At 38.2% G+C, this 24,875-nt stretch overlaps 2 protein-coding genes across 11 annotated transcripts; one reads left to right on the top strand and one right to left on the bottom strand.

The window, feature by feature from the left end:
- Positions 1-1,934: 1,934 nt before the first annotated feature.
- drc3 (dynein regulatory complex subunit 3) lies at positions 1,935-7,707 on the bottom strand. Of its 4 annotated transcripts, none has more exons than XM_030141656.1 (13): positions 7,583-7,707; positions 5,429-5,561; positions 5,236-5,352; positions 4,967-5,133; positions 4,702-4,848; positions 4,399-4,497; positions 4,186-4,298; positions 3,904-4,078; positions 3,668-3,799; positions 3,447-3,517; positions 2,554-2,677; positions 2,192-2,323; positions 1,935-2,092 (listed from the first exon to the last, which is right to left on the bottom strand). In XM_030141656.1, exons 2-13 carry the CDS (start codon positions 5,550-5,552, stop codon positions 1,997-1,999), a joined length of 1,497 nt encoding a protein of 498 aa, XP_029997516.1. In that variant the 5' UTR covers positions 5,553-5,561; positions 7,583-7,707; the 3' UTR covers positions 1,935-1,996. The 4 variants fall into 4 exon arrangements, with proteins under 4 accessions (XP_029997516.1, XP_029997518.1, XP_029997514.1 ...); XM_030141658.1 differs by having other exon boundaries at positions 5,429-5,543; positions 7,583-7,676; XM_030141654.1 differs by lacking the exon at positions 7,583-7,707 and having other exon boundaries at positions 5,429-5,827.
- tom1l2a (target of myb1 like 2 membrane trafficking protein a) lies at positions 6,214-23,999 on the top strand. Of its 7 annotated transcripts, XM_030141646.1 has the most exons (17): positions 6,214-6,322; positions 9,725-9,809; positions 11,111-11,189; positions 11,468-11,617; positions 12,801-12,935; positions 13,030-13,182; positions 14,521-14,637; positions 15,138-15,271; positions 15,588-15,630; positions 16,108-16,116; positions 16,492-16,663; positions 17,173-17,287; positions 17,386-17,461; positions 18,245-18,319; positions 21,357-21,416; positions 21,916-21,952; positions 22,520-23,999. In XM_030141646.1, the coding sequence occupies exons 1-17, from the start codon at positions 6,271-6,273 to the stop codon at positions 22,672-22,674; spliced, it is 1,647 nt and encodes a 548-aa protein (XP_029997506.1). In that variant the 5' UTR covers positions 6,214-6,270; the 3' UTR covers positions 22,675-23,999. The 7 variants fall into 7 exon arrangements, with proteins under 7 accessions (XP_029997506.1, XP_029997508.1, XP_029997507.1 ...); XM_030141648.1 differs by lacking the exon at positions 18,245-18,319; XM_030141647.1 differs by lacking the exon at positions 16,108-16,116.
- The last annotated feature ends 876 nt before the right edge of the window (positions 24,000-24,875 follow it).

Here is a 24,875-nt window from a genome sequence, read left to right on the forward strand (position 1 = left end):
CTCCATAATATCATAAAATCATAAAATACTGTTGATTGACTGAGAAAACAAACCATTTTGCAGACCATTTCCAGTTCCTTTTTAAACAACATAGCTAGTAGTTTTTTGTTTTTTGTTTTTTTTATCTCAGGAGGATGTCAGAAACTATATTCACTTTGCTTTGTTCCATTCTATTCACATGTGCATATTGTTAACTGTTTTTCTTTCTCCTTTTTTATACAAAGCAATTTACAGAGATGTAAACAAAATCTTGTTCCACTTTGCTACTTGTGTTCTGCAATGACAATAAACCCTATTCTATTCTATTCTATTCTATTCTATTCTATTCTATTCTATTCTATGTTGTCTTATGCATTGAACCACTAAAATGCTGAATAAACAGTACAGCAAAGCCATCATTCATCTGTGCGTCAGATGGGTTTTGCGATGCATCTGTGTGTTAGTGCAACAGTGGTAGTGCCTTGTTGTAATTGCATAGTGCTTACTGCTTCTCGCCCTAACACCAGCTAACACCACTGGATAGGAGCCTGTCTGCGAAAAGAAAGCTAAATGAGCATGAGTGGCGGAAGCAAAAAAATTGTGGGTGGGGCAACTTAAAGGGGGGTCTGGAGGTCCTTCCCCAGAAATGTTTGTAATGAGTAGATACCATTTCCTGTATTGTGGTGTATTTTAACACATGGTTTGATACTTCTATCTAGCTATAGCAAAAGTAGAAATATGGGTACATTTGGTAATTTCCCTCACAGGTTGGCCCCAGTCAGATCAAGTAAGAGTATTGTTACTTTAGAACAATGTTACTCAAGTAGAAGTAAAAAGTATTTTGCATGAAAACTACTCTTAAGAGTGCCATTTATCCAAAAAGTTACTCAAGTAAATGTAACAGAGTAAATGTAACTCGTTACTACCACCTTTGATGACGATACAATTATCATTGTAGCCTATAAAATATTTTAAGGAATATAACAGAACTATGTATAATCAAAGGGGCAAAAGACCGGCCATTAGTGCCTCCCAAGCAGATTTATTTAACACTGTTGGTCATAACATTACATCCAGTGATGAGTTCTTCTTTCTTTCTTTCTTTTTTTTTTTTTTTTTCAATTTCCCCCTCTCAGTTACTGTACAATATGTAATACCTACCCCAAGGAGTACCAGTTCGGGAACCTCTGCCTTAAATAATTTTAATTTGAGAAAGAGAGCTGAGAACCTTATATAATGTTGCTAGACAAAAATTCTAACTTACCTCATTCTCCCTGTCTGTCTGTCTGTCTGTCTGTTTGTCTGTCTGTCTCCTGCTCTGTTGCTGTGCCACTGCCACTTGCCCTCTCTGCTGCCTAATGACATATGCAACATTTCCACACTCATTTATAATGGCTTGGGCGCCCATGCAAGTGAGTAAATCTTTCCTGCCACTACACAGCCTCCCAGCATCAGGCCTGCTGTAGTGCCTCCTAGTGGTGATACATGGTAACTACACCCATCTGGCCTTAGGAAAATCTACACAGACTACAGAGGAGGACTGGCCCCCAGATGTGCCGTGTGCAAGCCAGTCCCCCAGCTATGAGTAGCCTCACTGCCTTGTGAGCCCTATGGATAGGACAAGGCTAAGGGACCAAACCCTGACAGAAAAGTGGAGTGGAGCCCTGCAGGTGAAAGCCTGACAACTAGCCAGACTGTCCAACAACTCCCGCAACTAAAACCAAGGCCAGACATATTGCTCTGCTCTCCTCTGGGTCCCCTTGGAACAGTCGAGTGGAGGACCCTGGTGCATGGGCAACCCTGGTTCTCCATATACGCTGCCCAGGCTTTTGTGCGTCATGGAGAAGAGACTCCATTTTTGTGCCACAAGCGAATTGGGCTTTTCAGCCACCAAGCCCACTGTAGCACAAGATGGACGCCATCATCTTTTGAGACAGATGGAGGCCAGTAAAAGCCATCATTCAAAATGCTTTATTTTTCCAAGACAGGTACAAGAGTGAAGAGAATCAAATACTTGTTACTGCAACTCATTCAACTGTTCCATCAAATAGTCCACATAACTGTTGATGTCTGAAATGCCCATACGATTCCGCTGAAGGGCTTTGGCTTGACTCTGTAATAATGAAGACAAAAATATTACATAGAAAGACTCAGAGGACATGTCTGTAATGCATTAGGAAGCGCTATTTTAATACATATTTCAGCCCCATACCGCTTTAATGAGGCCATCTTTCCAGTCATTGAGACGTGTGATCAGATGAGTTTCTCTGTCACTGATAGCCAGAACATGGTTATTGTGACAAGTAGCCAGCACATCCATCACGTTGTCTTTGTCCATGAACAGCTGCACAGGAAACACATAACATGGATTGCGAAGACATTTAAATTGCAAAGAATAATGTGAGCTATCGTGATCTAGTTCCTCCAATACAGACTACAGGTATTCATGGCGGTTGCTACATAGTATTTTCATGTGTGGAATTTATAATCTTCACTGAGTTGACATTTAACATTAGAATAGGTGTAAAAATAATATTATCAGTACTACAATCAAATAACATGTCTAACATTTACCATTCGCACATCTTCAGGCATGTCCTCCTCCACATTGCCCTTTGCCACTTTCTCAAGAGTTGCTACAGCAACGTTCCGCACTTTCTCATTATACTCATTCTCCAGATCTCGGCACTGTACAAATGTATTGTTGGGTCAAAGAAAGTTGAAAGTAGGTCATCACAAATCTTACACCCACTTGTGTGGTTGTCACTATGTATGAGTCAAATGCTGACATTAAATAAAATTGGTGCATTTGATCAACCAACGCACACCTTTTCAATTTTAAACTGAGCTAAAGCAACATCAGACTGGGAAAATGATGCTTTCCACAGAATGTTAAAAGTACAGGGGTTGGACAAAATAATGGAAACACCTTCACCTCAAGATGATATGCCCCAATCCATACAGCTAGAATTGTTAAAGAATGGCATGAGGAACATTCTAATGAAGTTGAGCATCTCGTATTGGCCGGCACAGTCCCCAGACCTCAACATTATTGAGCATTTATGGTCAGTTTTAGAGATTCAAGTAAGACGTCGATTTCCACCGCCATCATCTCTAAAAGAGTTGGAGGGTATTCTAACTGAAGAATGGCTTAAAATTCCTTTGGAAACAATTCACAAGTTGTATGAATCAATACCTCGGAGAATTGAGGCTGTAATTGCCGCAAAAGGCAGACCTACACCATATTAAATTATATTTTGTTGATTTTTTAAGGTGTTTCCATTATTTTGTCCAACCCCTGTATATTCACATACAAAAAGACGTTTGTCCTTTTGCCCTTGTGTTACTCCAGCATTGTATCAATAGACATTAAATGTATTATACACTGTATTTCTCTTGTTAAAAAAGATGAAATAATGAATGAAAATGAAAAAGAACTCTTCAGCTGATGTACAGTGTAAGGATATATCCCTTGAGCAGTTTCACTGAAGGAGGCGACCATGTCTGAGATGCTGTTGTCCAGTTTTTTGATGAGATCCTGAAATGCACAGAGGGTAGCATTAAAAGTAAATGTAAATCTGTATACAGTAAATTATTAAATATTGAACTATAAAATGTACAATATAAAGTATTGAGTGTTAATAGCATTACACACTCAACACACAAACAGACAGTCATAAATGCTTACCTCCATCTGACTGATAAGCTCAAACTCCAGCATCAGGAGGCTTTCGCGGAGTTGTTGAATTTCATCAATGCAAACATTTATCTTGTCTGTCAGTGGCTCTGGGTCTGATAACTCCTGCATCTCTGCTATGCTCTAGAATGGTAGCAGCAGGGATAGCCATATGGTAATCACAACATGTCACTTTTCTGAGTTATATAAGATTACTGAACTCTTAACATAATCTTCTTCCTGCTCACCTCATTGTATTGCTGTTCAAACTTGGCCAATACTTGTGATGCTTTCTGCTGGCCCTCTGCCACAGCGTTCGCACGACTACTGACGAAGGAGTTCACTGCTTTTTCTCGGTGCTTATGCTCCTCCAAGCCTATTTCAAATAACTGCATACATAGCTGCACGATCTGGCTTTTAAATGTAAGTGAAAGGTCAGGAAAATGCACAAATATTTTAATTTTTTTCTAATATGATGCTATCCAAAATCCCTCTGCTATGACTGTAAAATCAAACACAATGCAGGATATGTGCTATGGAGAGAAGCTATTTCTGGCAAGGAGTGTAATTCATCTGTATGTGGATCCTCCTTGTGCATTTGCTGAAACAGATGGGGCCCATTCAAGAACTCCACAAAGGCATCCTGTGGAAAGGAATGACTGAATTAAAACATTGCATGCTTACATGCACGTAAATGCTGAGTTCTGTAGGGGCAATGGCTGCATAACTTTGTATTGAATTACCTTGTGTAACTGTGGCTCAGTTTCAGTCTGTTCTGAAGCCTTAGGAGTTTGTGGTGTCAGCAGCTCATCTGTGTTGAATTTGACAGATGCTTCCTTTTTCTGCATTATGCCATTTAATTATAGGTTAATGAGATCTAAATGGCCATTAGGACACTTTTCAAATAATAAATGTGGGCATAGTCAGACTTTTAGTAAAAGAAATTTCATTAGTGAAAGGAGGGATGTCAGCTAAAAAAAACAAACAATAAGAAGCAGTAAAATTATATGACCATTCTGTGAAACCGCATCACAATTTATACTTACAGTTTTCTCATCAAGATATCTGCAGTTTAGATATTTCAACTTTGGAAAGTTTGCAGCAATTAAATATTTGCAATCTTCGTCCTTAGAGAGGGGATTTCCACTTATGTTGAGACTGAACAGGTTCTTGAACCTCCTGAGAGACAGCACCTTTAAATGCATTAGATTTGAACTAAATTACATATCAGCCCACAATGTTATTGCATAATATAAAACAATTAATATGTGCAATTTAAATTATACATAATATACAAGGAAATTGTATTACGTCATGCAACTTTTCAAGAAGGTTGTCTGCAATGGAGAAAATAGTAAGTTTCTCAAGTGTGTCCATGTTTTCAATAACAGAGATTTTGTTGTTGGATAAATTCAGCAATTCAAGATTCTTCAGAGTCTCCAGACCCACAATTTTCTCGATCTTGTTAAATGACAGATCTAAAAAACATTCACAACAAATAAATTTGAAAAAAAAAAAAAAAATCACTACAATTATCATAAAAAAGCACTGTCAGTTTATAAAAGAGAACTTTATCATACCAAGCCATGTGAGATTAGTGAGACGGTCCAGACCCTCAATCTTCTTTATTAGGTTGGAGTTTAACTCCAGTTTGGTTAAGGATGTAAATTCCCACAGGTGGTCGATCTTCAGGATGTCTGTACAGAAACAGCCTCACATGACCAAAACCAGTAAACATATAAGCTGATCAGACACAGAATTCTATTATCTCACCTTTGTATCCCAGAGATAGTTCATGGACGTCACTGAACTGGATTCCTTCCATTTTGGCAATACGTTCACCTTGATCTCCAAGACCTTGCTCTAATACTACCTTCTGCAGAGACTCCTTATCCATCACAAAGGGCTTAAATATAAAACTGGACCAATCCATTTTACAAAGCTGACCACACTGTACTCTCTCTACAGCTTGATAGTGTGAATTGACTGATTTGAAGATATTAGGCCGTTAGACAATATTAACAACAACTGTTCTGTTGGAATGACTGCCCACACTTTCCAACATATCTTATATGTTTACACTCTGTTACATAGCAACAGGTTGGTTTAAGCTGCGTTCAAGTAAATCTGTTGAAAAAGAACTAACAATAAAATAACCCTTTAAATATTTAAATAAACTCGCTTGAATTATTTGATAGCATTACCGAAAATACTAATTAACTCATACAATTATACAAAATACATTATACTACTACACTCATACTACAATATCATTCATTTCTTTTGCTGTAAATGCAATCTAATGACAATTACTTATAATGTGTATTTATTTTCCATATATGGTTACATATGACGTGGTGGTTACATACTTTTTGGGGGGGGGTTCTGAATTTTTGCTCAATCACAGCAATGTTAAATTAAATACATAATTTCGTGGAGGGATAAGGTTTGTTGAATATAACTTTAGTCGCTAAGTATAATTGACAATACTTCTAGCCATAGATATTCAACTATTGGGAGTTTTCACCAATAGGATTGCTCTATAGGCGGGACTTTGTGGTACCGCCTCTGGGCCTCAGCCTCTGTCATTCCCGAGCGGATTGTTTGTTGTCAAAATGGATTTCTTACTTGGCAATCCTTATAGCACTCCCGTTGGCCAATGTATAGGTAAGTTGTCTTTGAAAATAATACTCTACATGTCATACTTCTCTCATAATTATATTCTCCAATGTTGCGTAAATGGAAATACCGAGCTAGCAAGCATCACCGCAGCAAACGTCATCTAGTTGGAATGAGCTTAGAGCTAACGTTAGCCAGCTAACCTCCCTTACTTAGTCTACAAGATTTATAAATGAATTATACTATGATGAAAAACTATTTGGATCTATGTATATATTTGTCCATTTTTTAAGGGGCTGTAATGGTCAGGAATGATGTGGTCAGTGTTACTCGCGGAGCCTTAAACCAAGTTGAAGTTTGGTGTTTCGTCACTTACTTCCTCACAATCTAGTGTAGTTGACCAGAATGTTGGGTCAGACCACTCACTGGTACTGTGGATGTTAATGTTCAAGAAAGATTAAAGAGACATGTCCTACCACATCCTTTTGGTGTGAATCCATATTAGCATTTTGCCTCATGTATACAGAACAACTTCTGACTCAGAATAGTTCTAGTCAGACTCGCCCTTAACCACAGAAGAATGACTCGTCTGTAAAATCCACTGAGACACATTTTGGTAAATGTCACCTCAATGTTTCATTCAGTTATCTTGTTTTTATTTGCTGAATATCAGTTTTATGAAATTTAAGTAAGGATTTCTGAGAAGAGAACTTCTATTCAAGATTCCCTGAAGTTCAACCTCTCATTTTCACCTAAGTATGCAGTTCCTGTTTATAGACAGGCCACTATGTTTAGTTCTGTTCAAGTATTTCCTCAGATGTTATTAATGATAAACGGGCTTGATCGAACTTCTAATGCCAGAAGTTGAGTTGTAAACAGTTCCAATCCCAGGGACTTCAGTTTGAGTTCCCTATTCCTTTTACATTTAGGTATGTTTCTTTAAAACTTATCAGCAATATAAAATAAAATGAAATCCATAGTTTTGTGGAGGAAAAGATTAAACATAACTTCAGTTGCTAATCATGACCGACAATAATTCTAGCCAAACATATTCGGTCATGTTTCTTTAAAACATAACCAAATGTTTAAGGAAATAAGTCCTCTTTTAACTTTCCTCTGGCCAGACCGAGTGTTGGCCACATTCTACTGGTCATCTGATTTATTTCCTGCCACCCAAGACAACTCATGATACAAAGAATGACCATTCAGTAAATACGGCTGTCTTCAATTTGATCCCTTTGGGTTGTTACACTCTGCGGGGCTGTATAGCCAGCCAGCTGCCAGCTGCATGGAGAAAGATCAGCTTACCTGACACAATGAGAGAGACCAACGTGGGAGATGGATAAGATCTTTATAGACCTGAGAAGCTAGAGAGGGTTAGAAGTGGGGAATCTCTTTGTGTTTTGTCTAGCTGCTTATCTAACAAATAATACTGATGGTTAGTAAATACAAGTATGTTAAAGAAAAGTTTGCGTGACAGAAAGGGAGAGTCTTAAAAGGCCAAGATGTCAAGAGATGGAACCAGAGAGAGGAAGAGATTTGTGGCTCTGTTGGCAGTGCATGGCACAGCCTGCCGCAGTTAAACCCATGTGATCAACTGGCTTCATTGGTGTGGTGTCAATTCTCAGCATGTGGGGACTGACATAACACTTGATGAATAGATGCACTCACTCATTTAACTTGGTTAGCTAGAGTTCTAGATTTATTTTATCTCATTTAACACACAAAGATCAGATTTTTTGTGTTTGTTGCCCATGCTCTGCTTGTCCTCGACCTGACAATCCCTTTGAGGAGATTACATCGGATATTCTAGAGAAAGAAGCTGGTTAATTCTTTCAAACTTATCCCGAATGCTTCACGGTGTAAAACAGATGCAACAGACGCAGCATGTTGTTCTTGCAGTACTGTTCATGTTCAATTTGACCTTATATTCACCTTCCAGCTTTCTATTTTTTTTAGATGAGCATGTTTTAGGTGAGCCTCAGAGTTTTCTTGCCCAGTTTTGTGACAAGTTGATTATAGGGGGGAGATAAAGCATGAATAAGTCATGGCTGTCAAGCTTACCCAACAGTGAACTTCCCAAAAGAAAGGCAGCACAGTGCAGTGAGAGGCTCTTGGCCTGGGCATGACAGCCTGCTCAGGGCCTCTGGGCTTCAGGGAGAGGAGTTCACCCTGTCCAAGTTCAGGAATCGTCTAATGAGAATCTATTGAGTGTCAGTCAGATGAAGTCGGTCACAGCTCGGTTCAGTAGCAAACATTTTCTGTTTCACGGTGAGTCCCACCCCAAGTGACTGCGATCCTGAAAGATATCACAGACTCACAGACATGATGGATGGATGCAGGGGACAGGAGCGGGTGGAGGAGACAGTGTGAGGAGTGCAGTGATGACTACAGGCCCAGTTCATCACTACAGCCTCCTCTCACACTCGGGATCACATTATTTCCTGGCTGTAGCCAAAATGCTATTAAATGGTAGAGTGGAGTGTGAAGGGGAAAACATGTCTCTATGCCTGCTGTTTTTCAGCTGTTGTACTATGACTGTTATGACTAAATACTCAACCATACCTCACCCATAGTTAGCTTCACTTTCCCCTGATATGTTAGGTTTTTACTTTCCAGCTGACTGTCGGTTCTTTCACTTTACCCAAGTGGCAGACAATATGTTGTACCACATGAGGATTTTTTTTAAGGAACTCTCTAAAGTAACATTGTTGTGAAAGCTTAGTGAAATCAAAAGTTGTAGCTGCTTGATCTGTTTTCTGATCTTATTCCAATCCTTCACGGTCTTTACCAAAGATTAGTTTCTAGTTAAGCTAATAATGAATCTTGCTTGGCATGGCATCTGAGGAGGCAAACTTCAACGAAGCATGTATGCTTTAATGTTAAGCAACAAGAAATATTCTTTACTGGGGCATCCCACCATGTCATAATATAGGATGAATCCCTTAGGACCTTAAAATGCTTTATATTGTTTTTGCTCAAGTAAATTTAGAAGATGACCAACAACCTGTGCTGACTTATGACAGTTTTACTCTGAATGCCATGAAAACAATGGTTTGGTTTAATTACTGTGGATCAACTTAAGCACAGATGACACTCAAGCCTGACAAAGATGCAGCATCAAGCTTTCAAGGGAGTTAGCTGTTACAGCCAGTAGATCATGTATCAAGATCTACTGGCTTGAGGTTTTTTTTTTTTTTTTTTTTTCATTAAGAACAAAGATAGAGTGTGAATAAATACAAAGAGCTACAGTTAAATTATATGTAGTCAGTGAACTGTATGCCTTCACATGTAAAATGGGCTGACTTTTTCCACCTTTATGTTTTGGCTTTCAACAAATTACATCCAGGCAAAAAGCATTTGATTTCATTAATTTGAATAAAATTGAAATAAAAACTGTTGATTTGTTAAGTCAAATTTATCTAGCCTAAACTTTGGTTTCTTTTTCAGAGAGGGCCACAGATGGAGGTCTACAGAATGAGGACTGGACTCTCAACATGGAAATCTGTGATATTATAAATGAGACAGATGAAGGGTAAGCTGTCACACCTGTAGAGAATTCATTATCATTGGTTAGTATTTAAATTCATCAAAACTCTGATGTATCAGTGATAATATTTGACCAAGATGACTCCTGGTCCCTGTTTTCATTGGTCTTAAAACAGTTTGTAGCTGAACTGTACAATGACTGAAACAAAAAATACACTAACTACTGTGCTTCACCAAGAGACACAACAGAAAGTCTTTTGTTTACCTCATGGGTCTGTAGGAATGAATGAATGAACAAATGAATGGCATTCTTGTCTCCCTCCTTCCATTTAGAAACTCTACCTACTATTTAAATTACAGTCTACAAATGTGAGACCATAGGACCAGCTCTATATTTACATATTGGTTTAATGGTGTAAATTCTTTGTGTACTATACACAGCAATAAAAAGCATTTGTTCAGCACTTTGAAAACTCTGGTTTCTTCCACAGCACCATTAAATCCATTTGTGGTTTACATGTCATACAAGAAAGTTTTTTTATTCACTATCGTAACAATTTGTAGCTTTTCACAGCCACTTTAGAGAGAAAGGAAGAGTATAAAAATGAGTTTCTAGAGTCTTTCTCCTTTTTTTCTCAGCACTTTCCTTTTCCCCCGCTTTTCACATTTTTTAAGCCTACACACACTCATTGTCTTGGCATGCGACATGGGACTGTTTCTGTCACACAGAAACAGACACAGAAGGAGTTCAGCTTCATAGAACACAGAACTTTTTGTCTGCAAGATTTGTAGCAGGTTAGATTTGTGGAAGAGTTTGTAACTCAAATGACTTTTTGTGAATACGTGTTTTCTTCATCTATGTGTGTACTGAAAACCAGAATCCAAAAAAAGAACTGAAAGAGAATTACAAACATACTAGGAACATTTTTTTTATTCACTGAAACCCCAAATTTTTCTGAAGAAGCAATATCTTATACTCTTTGATCTATGTCCCTCCATTTCGGTCTGTTTCACCTCTTTCACTCAATAAATGTACCATAGCTCATGAAGGAGTTCATAAAAGCTTATTGCATATTATCATTTGGCTTTCTGCCTTATGTTTGAGGCAGAAAGCCAAACCTGAACTCTTCATGCATGGACAGCTTTGACGTAGCCTTGGGAGGAATAGATGGTCATGCAGAAACAGAAAGGGAAACAGATGGTCTGATGGTACTTCCCTGTCTTTGTCAAATGACTAACCTGACAAACTGATACAGAGAAAAAGTATCCAAACTATTTAAAAATATTAGGCTCACTCTCAACTCAGGTGTTTTATCCAGCTGTATCTCTACTTCTGTTTGCCTTCAGGCCAAAAGATGCCATGCGGGCACTGAAGAAGAGACTCAGTGGCAACAAGAACTACAGAGAGGTGATGTTAGCGCTAACGGTAAGAAGTTCTCACCTTTAGTTGGGATATAATTGTAAAATTATTATTAAAGAATAAGAATTCTGTGACATGTTTTCTTATGTTCATTGTTTTTTTTTTTTATCTTTGTTTTTAGCTGATGTGCTGTTTCAATTTTATTCACATCCACATCTTTAAAAGCTTTTCTACTTCAAAGCTCCTTTCTATGATGAAAGCACCCTGACTGAGATTCTTCATACTCATCACACACAAACTTCCCTCCTTTGTCAAATCTCTTTCATCTTTGACTTCCTCTGTAGGTATTGGAGACATGTGTGAAGAACTGCGGTCACAGATTTCACGTCCAAGTGGCAAACAGAGATTTCATTGATGGTGTTTTGGTCAAAATTATTTCGCCCAAAACCAATCCCCCAACCATTGTTCAAGACAAAGTGTTGTCACTGATACAGGTATTATAATATGTTGTGTTTATTCTATATTCTTGTTATTTGCATGCATGAAGAGGATGGGTGGTGTTTTCTGACCTGTGTATTTTGGGAATCGGGTGGAAGCCACTTCCCAGGTGTTGTACCATAGACCATATTCTCTTACTTGTGGTCGTGTTGGCCAGCTGGTGGTGTTCTCCATCTACCCGTCTGCTGTCTACAAATTATTTATAGGAACTTGGTGAACACAGTAGGAACAACACTTCTGACCTCTCCCTCAGGCCTGGCATTAACGTCCCTCCTGGTAAATCCAATCACATTCAGACGGCTCTAATGCAAGGTCTGAACAGGACACTTTTCTGGATGCACTCCTATCCAATCACATAGAATCCATTTGGAGGTGATCTGGGACACATATGTCCACATTTTCTTTGTCTGAACAGGAAATGCATTCTGGGACATGTTAAAGTACTGCTGACTCAGTTGATGGGCTCTGTCTAGTGTGTCAACTCGCATCGAAGTGTTTTGAAAGGTTTATTATGAGTACAAATTTGTGTGGTGCAGCCTGAGTCACTTTTTCCTTCGTGATAAAATAAAATATCCAAAGTTTGCATAACCCAGTACAAATTTATCTGCATGTTTTAAAAATCATGCAGCAAACACAAATAGAAGAGTGAAAATTGTCATAATAGGAAAAATGACTCATCATAAAAGCTGCTGCCAGTAGCCTTCAAACAGCACTGTGAACTGAATAGAAAAATCAAGAAAAATCACAGTATCAGTCTGTTCACCTTAGTGTGTTCTATGTTTTAGCTTACTAGTGAACCTGTTTATTTGCATATAGAGTAAGGAGGTGGGATCTGATCAGAAAATTTACCGTGTGACACATTTTGGTGTATCACAGGTATTTTTAGACAAGTTAAATGTGTCATTGTCACATGTAATTACAGATCTTGGTTAAGATTCAGGCAGACATTAATCTACTGCTCTAGATTAACTGCTCTGGTTTACATGGAAGCACAAAAAAGTGGTTTCTCTGCAGACTATGTTATGAATCTTAAATGTATATTCAGTTTTTCCCCAGTTCGTACAGCTTTAAGGTTTGATTTGAAATATGTTCTAGGAAACTGATCATGCAGTAACAAACCCTGTGACCCTGTGTAACCCTGGGACTAATTTATTCCTCCATATGTGTGTGTTGTGGCAGGCCTGGGCTGATGCCTTTAGGAGTAGCCCTGATCTAACTGGGGTGGTTCATATTTACGAGGAACTGAAGAGGAAAGGCATTGAGTTCCCTATGGCAGACCTAGATGCACTGTCTCCGATCCACACACCACAGAGGGTAAACCAATGTGGAGACACCTACATACACTCAGGTACAGCACTGGTTAATATGCACATCGTATGTGTCTAACAGGATGATTTTATTCTCACAGGGTACACCAGAAGTAGACCCAGCCATGCTTAAATACCTAGCTCCTGTGCCACCTGCTGCTGGTCCTCCAAAACCTGCTCCAGCTCCTGCCTCAGCCACACAGGTCCCAAACATAACCAGTGTACCAGGACCCATCACAGCAACCCCTGAACAGGTGATGGTCACTGACTGCAATCTGTGGTCAGTAATTTTAATTTGCAGCGATACCAAGGTTTCTGCAGGTCATTAAAAGTCATTAAATAGTTTTTGTGAAAATTAAGGCCTTAAATGGCATTAAAAAGCATTAAATTCTATGTCCAGAGGCATTTACCCTTTCATGCATGAATTATGAGAATTTTTCCTGAGTGTTTTTATTTCTCTTTAGGCATTTAAAACAAACAAACAAACAATGCATTTGAAAAAAAATGTATGAACCTGTTTTTCATGGAGTTTCAGCTGGACACCATGTGTTTAATATTTCAAGCAAAGAAACATATTTACTGATATACTGTGTGAAATCTATGAAATAAAAACAAGCGCTTTGGGTGTCTAGAAAAGCGCTATATAAATCCAATCCATTATTATTATTATTATTATTATTATTATTGTTATTATTATTTATTATTATTTTTTAATGTTGCTAATCTGATGTTTTCTCACATTTTATCATACTCCAATACTAGTCATTACTCACTTCATGAAGATAACATAAAATAATGACTTTTGTTTAAAAAAAAAAAAAATTTACATTAATTACAGTCTAATAACAAGCATTTGAATTCCAATCAAACATGTTAGTGCAGATCAGGTCTATCAAGAACACCAAAGTTACAGAAATGGTATGAATTGCGGTGTATGGGATGATGCAAGAGCATCCAATGTGTTGACTGATATGGAACTAAAACAACAAAACTCATGAATATACAAGAGAACAGCTGGAGAATAACCGTCCACTGTAGTGACCAGTATCCGTGAAAGGGTTAAAAAATTAAATACACTTGAAGGAAAAAAATCATTCTTATTCAGGATTTATTTTGATTATATAAACATTTAATAAGTTTGATTGGAAATATAGTGTGATGACTGACAGGCGAAACACTTTAATTGGATATTGTTTATGGCCGATACATGAAGTCACAACACTGGACGCTTGTAATGCAACGTGCTGTGAGCGTGGTCATGTCGTAGTGAAAGAGTGGAGGGAATATTAGCAAATGTCAGCAAAATGTGAAAATGCAAGTTTCAGCAGAAGTGATTGGAGGAGGAACTATTCAGAACCTGGTTAAAGCTTGTCGACAGTAAGCCATCAATAAACTGTACCTGCAGTTGGATATGGGTGTTAATTTTTTTAATGTGGCATTAAAAAGCATTAAATTAGATTTGTTGATACCTGCAGAAACCCAGGATACACATTATGTAGCTTACTTTACTACTAAACCATTTAAGGTACGAAGTGCCGTGATTAGCCTATATGACACCCTGAATATATGACCTTTTGATTCTGTGCTTTCAGATCGCCCGTCTACGCAGTGAGCTGGATATAGTGAGAGGAAACATCAAGGTCATGTCAGAGATGCTAACAGAGATGGTCCCAAGCCAGGAAGATGCCTCAGACTTAGAACTGCTACAGGTTAGATTAGATAGAAACACAGAATAAGATTGTAAAAGGCTTTCTGATTGACTGCACATAAAATGACAACTGTAAGGTGTTGGAGTGTTATGCAACCACTAGAGGGAGTCATGCCTTTAGTTTTCACAGGTAGGATAAACTCAAGCACCACTCACTAAGTGGCATTTGGCTGTGGTAAAAGTCCTGGAATTGGCAGTTAACCAGTGGTAAAGAAAGCCATGCTGAGTTTAATCTCCTAAGGCCAAATCCACTGGTATTTGTGTCAGCTGTGTTATGTAAATCACCAGAGCCAGGTGTAAAGGTGGTCTGACACATGACTTGAGTCAAGTCACTGCCTGAGGTTTATGAACATCTATAAAAGACATATACATTTATTTATAGAAAAATTGTTCCAAATTTCAGACAAAGCTTTGTCTTGTCTGGTTCTATCTCCTCTCTCTTTTTTTTTTGTCTGTTGTTTTATCAGTTAATCTATTGATCACTGTGTTCAATCTATGTAGGAGCTGAACAGGACATGCAGGGCTATGCAGCAGAGAGTGGTTGAGCTGATTTCGCGTGTCTCTAATGAGGAAGTGACTGAGGAGCTGCTACATGTCAATGATGACCTCAATAATATATTCCTTCGTTATGAGAGGTACCATCCATCATATCTTACTCATGTAACTCAACATGAACATGCAAGCCCTGCACGTTTTCATAAAAGTGGCCAGATTGTCAGACTACTTTATAAGTTGTCACAGTTTTCTCTTATATTTTCTGACAAAATGTACTTAACACAGATATCATGTCATGTAGTTCACATTTAGGCTACATTTCATCTTTTTTTTTCTTTTTAAACACTGTATTGCTTCAAACTATTGGAATGCCTCTTTAATGAATAAAGATTTGTAAGCATTTGAACTTAACAAAGCATGTAGTAGAACATTCAAAGGATCTTGTGCTGCTTTCAGGTATGAAAGGTACAGATCGGGTAGAGCCACACAGAACAATGGGGTGAGTACAAAGAGGCAGAAATCAAACACCACAAGTTCTCTCTTAGGAGACACCTTGTTTTCTTTTTTGCTTTTAGCTTGCTTTTATACAAATTGTACCTTTTTTTTTTTTTAACATTTTAGGTATTGTAACTGCTTTGCCTCTGGCAACTTTTCTAATATTAAAGTTGCAAGGAGAGATGTTTTAAAAATGACTGGATTGGAATATCTAGCGTGTTAGAATCTGAATTAATCACTTTTTTGTATATCAGTAAAGCAACCAAAATGCTCTGCAAAATTAATTTATAAAGCTAATGCTATTGGATAAAATTAGGTAATCACAGCTGACTAAGTTCCAATGTGCTATTTAAAGGGTGCATTTGCCAGTATCAGTGATTCGCCAGGGGATTTGGGCATCTCTCCCTGCATCCCACATAGCTGTTTGTGTTTGCATTTTGGTGATCTTTATGTGTGCTCTGTCTGTTTGTGTTGTGGCTAGCTGACGGAGGCAAGTATAACACTAGTGGCGTGTTATATTCAAGCCAATGTGCTGGGATGAGCTGAATGTTAACATGTCTGCTATGTAGAGCTCATACGTAGACCTACATAACGTGTCAACATCAGTATCACAGTGTGGAACCACAAATAATATAGTCTCTCTCCCCTCCATTCACACATTTAAATGTGTGTTTATTTAACCTCCTGTATTGTTCCTGTTCAGACCCTATTCCTGTTCCGACTTGTGTAAATAGTCAATCCTGTAGAATATCAGAAGCAAACTATTTCCTCTGTGTAGAAAACACAAAGCCTGTCCTATTTAGTCTCCACAGAAATGTTTATGCGCTGGCAGTGACTATTGAAAGCTGTTTTCTTTTACTCTCAGATGTTGAATGAAGCCACAGAGGACAACCTGATAGACCTGGGTCCAGGCTCTCCTGCTGTAGTGACCCCCAGGATCACCTCCAGCCCTCCACCTCTGTCCACTGCAGGGGCCACTGCCTCCCCGGCTCATAACCCCACTGCAGCTTCTCTATCCTCTGCACTATCTGGTCTTGGTGAGAACAAATTTGGAATGTAATCATATCATGTCTGCTTTATCAGTGGGGGGAAAAGTAGGTTGCCGGCAAAGTAAAACAGAGAAAAAACACTACACCCAATTTACTTCTTGCTTTCAACTTTCAACACACACATTCGCAATCAGCAGAGCTCGAACAGCTCGTCTCCAGCGTCTGACATTGGAGATGCAGCAGAGTGTAAAAAAGGCTCATAATCTGGCTACTAATGGGATATCCGCCCACCAACATAACTCATCGCTTGAGAGCCGAGCACTGCTACAATAACTCCCCTGTTGGTCTGTAGAAAACCTCTGCATGCGGTAATATTCGGATTTAAGCTTTTGTGTGGAGTCGATACACAGTGGAAATATAAAGCTTCATTGCATATTCATATTTAGTCACGTCTTTTTTCTCTGCACCCTTCTTTACAATCATTTATCTCCCAGTGTAACCTTTTCCTTGCTCTTCCTCCTTTTATTATTCTCTCCTCTCATGCTGTCCCTTTGCAGATGTTGGTGCCGACAGTGTAAGTGGAACCCTGTCATCCCTATCAGGCCAAAACCAAGATGACTTTGACATGTTTGCCCAGACCAGGAGTAGCTCTCTGGCTGAGCAACGCAGGAAGTAGGTCTATTTGTCCTCTCACTACATAACCTGATTTCAGTGCCATTTAATGTAAGGTCATTAAAATTTAACTTTGCTGCTGATTTATGTGTGCATAGTGTAAAGTATGAAGACCCTCAGGCTTTGGGCAGCCTGGCCTCGGCTTTGGATGTAAGACAGCACAACACAGGAGGGGTGAGTACAGTGCAACATGCCCTTTAATGCAGGCTTTACTCACATATGGAGTGTGGGTACTTTGTTATTTACTTTGCAGAAAAGCCTATCAGTCTGTCCTCAGCCCTTGGTTATTCCCTGCATGAGCTGGTCTGTAATGCAATATGTTCAACAGTAACATTTGTTCTATGAACAACTTGAACTTTCATCAATTACAAAATGTGAGGTTTGTTTGAAGGCCTTAAGCATCGATTTGTCTTACTTTGCGGTACTCTGCAGATAATATTTGAAAACTCAAAAAAGATATTATGTATTAGATAACAAATGTCAGATTGTGCATCCAAACTATTTATTTTTTTTGCATTTATTCTGGGAAAACATTTGTCTCAGCAGCATTAAAATCACAGATTCAGTTTATTTTGCAACCTTAAAACACCACAGTCGTGTACATGCAGTATATTTACATAATTATCACAAGGTACCGAGAAGAATGAGCACACACGTAGGCAGACACAAACACACCATACCACCTTCTTTGTTTTATTACCTCAGGTGCCTTGTGAAGTAATTTATTTTGAGAGAATTTTGTGTTTCCTTCACCCCCCCCCCCCTTATTTTCCTCATTTTCATCTTTATGGAATGAACCTTCCACAAATTTCTTCTCCTCCCCTTATTTATTTTTTTCTCCCTCAAAACAACAACCGTCTCTTGCATATTTGACTTCTCCTCTGTCTCTCTCTATGCTGTGGTGGGGCTTGCTGCCTTTCTTCTTTTGTGTAAGGTGTTGTTCTGTTGTTGATTCAGCTGAGGGTAAAAGGGGATGATAACCCAGCAGATCAGGAGCTGCCCATAGACAGCTGGCTTATTACCCAAGGAATGGTGAGGACTCTATCCTCAGTGTGTCCTCCTGCCCCTCCTGTATGTCTCACCATCAACCCCGTTCACAACCTCCTCCGGGCCTCATCCATTAAGCATCATAACCCGCTCTTCATTTTCGGCCTCATCTCCATCCTCTTCTGTCCTGGAATGCTCAGACATGCCCGGGATCACTTGTACCAGTAGTAGTTTTTTGGGCTCTAAACCTCCGTGTCCAGTACATGTGTACTTTAGTGATGGGCAGTACGCTTATATTTACTCTGAGATTTTAAGAATTTGGCAACTAGTGGAAAGTTTGTATTATTTCTAATGTGGTAACCTATCCCCTCATATGTCTTATATTCTGTAAACATTTCAGATAATTAAATAAGGATTCTTTATGGTCTGGAATAGCAAAAAACCCAAAACATTATCATTTTAATGACATAATTTGTGAAATGCAGCTTTTTTAAAATATCTGTAATGCCCACCTCTACTGTACTCTGACACAGACACTAAACCTACTACCTAGAATGAGGCTAAAAAGTTAGTTTTGTTTACTAGATCCATCTCTGAACAGCCACCAACTAAGAAACGGAGGAGTACAGATACTGGCACACAGTAACCTCAAATCAGCAAAGATGAACAGTGTTTATAAGAGCATTGCAATTAGAGGTAGACCGATATATTGGGCCGATACATAGATTTTTTTCAATATCACCCATCAGTCTTAATTTGTTTTTGAAAGCCGATATTTCATCAGTAGTAAAAATGTGATAAGATATTTGATCAGGCACCTGTGTGGGCAGCAGTTCAGTAAATGTTAAAAAAGTACAATGTGTATATGTATTAATAATTTCATTTATATTGCTGCATAAAAATCTTATTTATCTGAGTTTCAATAGTATTTTACGGTCACTGTGCTTTGAAGAAAAAAAAAAAAATCTGCCTGAAATGTTGGCCTCAAAAATCACTGTAGATATCGGCCATTGGCTGACCAAATTTTTAAAAATGGGCATCGGCCTTAGAAAAACCCATATCGGTCGACCTCTAATTGCAATTATGAACTGCAGTAAATGGCGAAGTATGGAACATTTTGCTTGTGTTTGTAAATGGAGCTGCCCTTTTCTCCTCTCAGTTCCTTTACATTAGACTTAAAAGGGAGACCATGGAGAGAAAAAAGCAGTGAATTACAAAAATAAGAATGTTATGTCCTGATTTCGTTACAGCAGCTGTATTCTAATAACACAAATAAACACACTTTAGCCTTTGAAAAACAATACTGGGATGTTATAGAGTCGATATACAGTTGAAGAACAAACTTCCTCTTGTCTGCTGTGTCTGTTAGAGCAGATACAATGAAAGTTCTGTTCTGTGGGTCTGCTTTGGCCACAGTTTTGTCTCTCAGACAGAACTGTGCAGTTAGAGAGAAGAGCAGAAAGAGAAGAGAGCTGAAAAACCACAGTTGCTTTATTTTCATATTCTTCTTTCCTTGCACTCTGGTGGTTCCGTTATTGACTTTAGGAACAAACTCACTGCCTAAAAGTTGAGCAGAAATGTCCCATATTTTATTTTTTTTTTAATGTTACATACTTTGCCTTTCATAGTGCAGTTAACACAACACCCAAACAAGGCAAAAATAAATGAATGATTTCTTTGCAGTGCTGAGTATCTGTCATGTAACTTCTAACAGTGACTCTTAGATAATACACTAAATGTAACCAATCCCAATGTCCCATTCTAACCAGTAATAGATCAAACAACTGACCAACAGATAAAGCAACTAAAATATCGGTAGTAGTGTAACACATAGCTGTTATGACTAAATGTTTGTATGTAAAGGATCACATTTGGACTGATAACTATTCATCCCCTGTAAGAAAAAAGTGAGACAGACTTTATTGCACATTTTACTACATTGTTTCTCTATTTTTTTTTCACAAATGCATGTATATTTTTCCCATGAATTTTTCCTTTCACTGCCTTGGGTTTTCTATGAACTCCTTCACTGCATTAGAAATGACCTCAGGAAGGACGCCTACTAATGTTTCTGTGGTAGATAACATGGTCTCTCACATGGTCACACACCCTCTTGAACTTTTTTATTTTTTATCAGATCAGTGTGTCAATACTGTAGATGTCAATAATAGACTTTGATTCATCTCATAAGAAAAGAAAGTATGTGGAAGACTGAGTATGAATTCAGTGGGTTTTTTTTTTCTTCTGTAAATGAAAATACATCTATACACAAGAAAGTCAAGTCTACAACTGACATGTAGGGATTGATTTACAGTCTAAAAGGGTTCAAATCTGTAATGTTGCCAACAGCAGCACAGGAAAACAGAAAGTTTCCCGTTGACCTAGTTTAAAGTAACAGAAACAGGACCTTCTTGCAGAGAGAGGGAGAGCTAGAAGTCCATGTTGAGCATCTGATTCTTTTCTCCAACAGTCTCGGGTCAATCTGAACATTCAGTCCCCACCATACATGAACACACACTTCCACTTTCCATCCTCATAGTCACTTTACAGTATCATGCAGCGCTGCCCACGCTCCCTGTGCCCAGTATGGTGTGTGTATGTATGTGTGTGTGTGTGTGTGTGTGTGTGTTGTGGGATTGGCCTGCCTCTCAACAGTCCCTGTGCTTTCAGCTTTTCCTCTCCAATCAATCTCTTAATCACATCCAAGCAATTTGCTAATTAACTAATGATGTGGAATAATTAACGCTGCTGTGTGACATTAGTCGGCAGCTGTTAAGCCGTGTCAGCACTAGAGAACTAATGAGAACAATACACAACCTAGAAACTCCTGCTCTCGTAGTAGCAGATCATTGCACACGATCAAACTTTAAGTGCACAGATTCGAGAGGGGCTGGTGTCTGAGAAATTTTCCTTTTGCTCACATTTTGATTTCTTTCATTTTGATCATCTTCTCCTCGAGCTTTTGGTGACACTTGTTCTTGTTATTTTTGTGTGTTTATTTATTTATTTGTCTTTGTCGGGGTGGGGTGTCTTTCTGTTCTGTTGTGTGGGTTTGGTGCTACCCCATGGCTTTGCTCCATAGATCCCTGTATCGCAGTCCTCTGTCATGGATGACATAGAGGAGTGGCTCTGTACTGATGTGGTGAGATTTATTTACCTTGATTTATATCTTTCTTCTCAGTTTCTCTCTCTCTTCTTCCTTGGTTTTGTCTTTTTTTTGTTCACCCATCTCATACAACTAGATACACTCAGCTATAGTTTCTTTTAACTTCACATCTTACCATTCACTCTAATCTTTATTTCCACCAATGGCTGATATCTAACAGTTTAGTGTGAGGTTTGACAAATGCTGCTAATACTAGCTGAGTGGAGCTCACATGACACTCCTTAACACATGCATGTGTGGGTTGTGGTGTTGGGCTCAATAATGCTCCTAATTGTTTTCAATTAGGAAAAGTGTGGAAAGATGCATGATTGGCAAGATTTTCGTGAGTCACTTAGCTCAGCTCTGTATTTGAATTGCAGTACGATGTTTTTTTGCTAACCGTTACGAAAATTTTGTTTGTCTTTTGAGACAAACACAACTTTGACATAGACAATTAAAATGCGTGTCTTACCATAATTTATTTTTGCCTCCACAGAAAGGTGATGCGGCCGAGGAGGGGGTGACCAGTGAAGGTACAGACTCAGATTTAACATGTGGTTTCAGTTGTTTTCTCTCCTTTTTAAAATGATGTGAACATAAGCAGACAACTGAGAAACACTGCATTTAACATCTTGTTTCTCTATGGTGTCCCAATGACCACATGTCGCACTTGAAACACTGGCATCTGTTTATCACAGGCGAGCAAAAATGTTTAAGAGCTATTATGCTGCTTATATATGGTCTATTGCAACTGTTGACAGTGACAGGATAAAATTATTTGCAAGTTTTTCAAGTATTATGACCAAAACAACCACTTGTTCTGCACTGATGATGTATTTTCCTGTTATGTCCTTGTTGGGGATGCATCAGGACAGATTCGTGTTTGAACTACTAAAGATATGTGGTCACATGTGTCCCAGACCTCCTTGACAAGAGGTGATCAGATGTGTCAATAATGTGTCATGGTGGTTGTTTGCACTTGTCTGTAGCACTTCCATGTGATTCCTCAAGAGGCACTTTTAAAAACACATGTACACAGGGTCTACAGTCTGATAAACTTTTCATTTTTACGTATTTCTGAATGTAATTCTTTTTTTCAGAGTTTGATAAATTCCTGGAGGAACGAGCGAAGGCGACCGACTCATTGCCGTCCCCGCCCAGAGCGAACCCCTCTCACCCCTCTCACCCCGCCCGTGCTCCCAGTGGATCCCACAAGAAGGCTGAACGGACAGAAGATGCCCTCTTTGCCTTGTAGACTGTTCTCGGAGAACCTCAATCTCTCTCAGAGGGCATTTAAAGGTCCTTGCCCCTTAATAATTCCCCTCCAAAGCAGTTGTTCCAGTCCCATTTCATCGCTGACTGGCATTGATATAGCAAGTGATCTCCACCTATTGTCATTCACAGTATTGCTCTAACATACAGAGGTCCAACATGTTTACTGTGCACTACTGTGTAGCATTTTACTCTATATGGATGTATTAATCTGTTAATGTGGGATGTACTTGCCGACTGGCATCTCATTTGTAATGTTTGGCTAAAGGAAGATGGCATAATTTTTTTTTGACATGGTGAAGTAATAATATATTACTGCTAAGGGAGGGAAATTAAGGGAGAATTTCACTGCAGATCCAAGAATAGATGGTATGGAAGCATACAATTAGGATTTAATTGTCTTGTTTTATTACACTCAGCTAATTGCTAATGTATGCATATATTGTTTAAATAATTTGCTCTGTACTGTACCAGCACTGTAGTTATGGTCAGTTTATGCAAATTATTATTTTTTTTCTACAAATATTTCAGTTAAGATTTTTAGTCATGCTTTAATACTGACGTATGTGTGGAATGCAACATGTTTTGTGACTGAATTTTTCTGCAGTGGTGTAAAGAGAGATAATGTTAGCAGGCTAACTTTGCTAACTAGGAAAATAACAGCTAAGTTATAGCTAGCTTTGAGAAACTATGTATGCCAGCATTCCTTTTACCAAAGGGAATAGAAAACAAACGAAAAAAAAAGTCTGAAAGGCACTACTTAGCATTCCCAGTTACATATTTCAAATGGCTAAGGGGAAGGAATGTGCACATGGACATGTTTCCATAAGTCTTTTCAGTCCTCTGAAAACTCTTCAACAATTTAATTGAAAGAATTATGCATTTAAAATGTGTGCACTCCAAAGAAACTTGAAGCTTTAAAGACAAACAAGCACTTCACTTTACCTGTTGAACAAGAGTCACATTAATGTGTTTAGGTATCATGAACATTTTCCTTCCCCTGCTTAATGTCTGTGCACTTTGAAGCAAAAACAAATCTGTATTTTGTCCTTTGTGTTTACAAGATGGTTACTATTTTTCTAGGGGATGGGAAATGGACTTTAGTTTGACTTCATTTTGCACATAATTTTTCTAACTTTACAATTCCGGTGTTCGCTCACTATATAAAACACACTCATAAAGGTGGATGAATGGACCTTCACAACTTGTGATAAAAAAATTTTCAGGACTAACAGAAATGAAAAAACAATGTTGAAAAAAATTATAAGGCATTTGAATTAGTAGTGTAACTTAGTGCAACATAATCAAGAAAGAAGACAAACCTACTGCTTACAATATTATTACATTGTAATGGGTGTATTCATATAGGCAGATCTTCACATACACCATTCAATGTATTCTATATACCTCAAAATACAGGAATATTAGTTTCTGTGTCTGTTTAAAAATGTATTGGCCTCTATTGAGTCTCAGAAACAGAGAATTTTCTGTATTATTTGAGTACCTGACCCCCATTTTTTTTTTTTTTATTGCTAATGTTAAACCTTACTTTGTACCCTTTTGTTATTGTTTTTTGGGGCTTCAAGCTGAAGCATGCACAATTTTACTTTTATTTGTGCCGTAAACAACTCATTTCCATTTTTTTTGTATTTCCATTCTATGATTCTCAGACTTCTGAGATTGACTGATCTCGAAAAGCAGCTCTGACAGAGTTTTGTCTTTAATGTATTTAAGATCATTCTCTGTCAAAAAGGGATCAGTCAATCAATCAATCAAACTTATATAGTGCCACATCATAACAAAAGTCAGACCGTACTCTTAAGTATTCTGTCTTCATGCTTTTGCTGATGCTCTCCTAATCCTGCAATACAATTAAGAGATTTGGTTTTCCCTTACAGTCCATTTACGACACAAAACCTTGTCAGTTATAGGCAGTCCATATAAATCTCCCAAATGTTAAAAGATACGATACCGTTATTGTTGCTTGCTGAAGTATTTATTGTCAATATAGGCCTTCCTCTAGAGAATCATATCCATGACCAGTTACATTTGTTTTTAAATAGACGCAATGGCGACTTAAAACAAGTATTATACACTTTAATAATTATTAAATGTTTAATTTTTCTTGACAGAAATAATGAATGAGTATTAACTTGTTAAAACATGTATGGTTGCAGTTTCAAA

The sequence above is a fragment of the Sphaeramia orbicularis genome, chromosome 8, assembly GCF_902148855.1.
Source record: "Sphaeramia orbicularis chromosome 8, fSphaOr1.1, whole genome shotgun sequence".
Lineage (NCBI taxonomy): Eukaryota > Metazoa > Chordata > Actinopteri > Kurtiformes > Apogonidae > Sphaeramia > Sphaeramia orbicularis.

What these genes read in the sequence shown, in the direction of transcription:
- drc3 (XM_030141654.1), bottom strand. Translation starts at nt 5,588, where the DNA reads ATGGATTGGTCCAGTTTTATATTTAAGCCCTTTGTGATGGATAAGGAG. An exon ending in ACTATCTCTGGGATACAAAG is followed by an intron (nt 5,353 to 5,428) that starts GTGAGATAATAG and finishes GTTTCTGTACAG; the next exon opens with ACATCCTGAAGATCGACCAC. An exon ending in CACTAATCTCACATGGCTTG is followed by an intron (nt 5,134 to 5,235) that starts GTATGATAAAGT and finishes AATGTTTTTTAG; the next exon opens with ATCTGTCATTTAACAAGATC.
- tom1l2a (XM_030141646.1), top strand. Translation starts at nt 6,271, where the DNA reads ATGGATTTCTTACTTGGCAATCCTTATAGCACTCCCGTTGGCCAATGT. An exon ending in CTCTGCACTATCTGGTCTTG is followed by an intron (nt 16,664 to 17,172) that starts GTGAGAACAAAT and finishes GTCCCTTTGCAG; the next exon opens with ATGTTGGTGCCGACAGTGTA. An exon ending in GACAGCACAACACAGGAGGG is followed by an intron (nt 17,462 to 18,244) that starts GTGAGTACAGTG and finishes TTGTTGATTCAG; the next exon opens with CTGAGGGTAAAAGGGGATGA.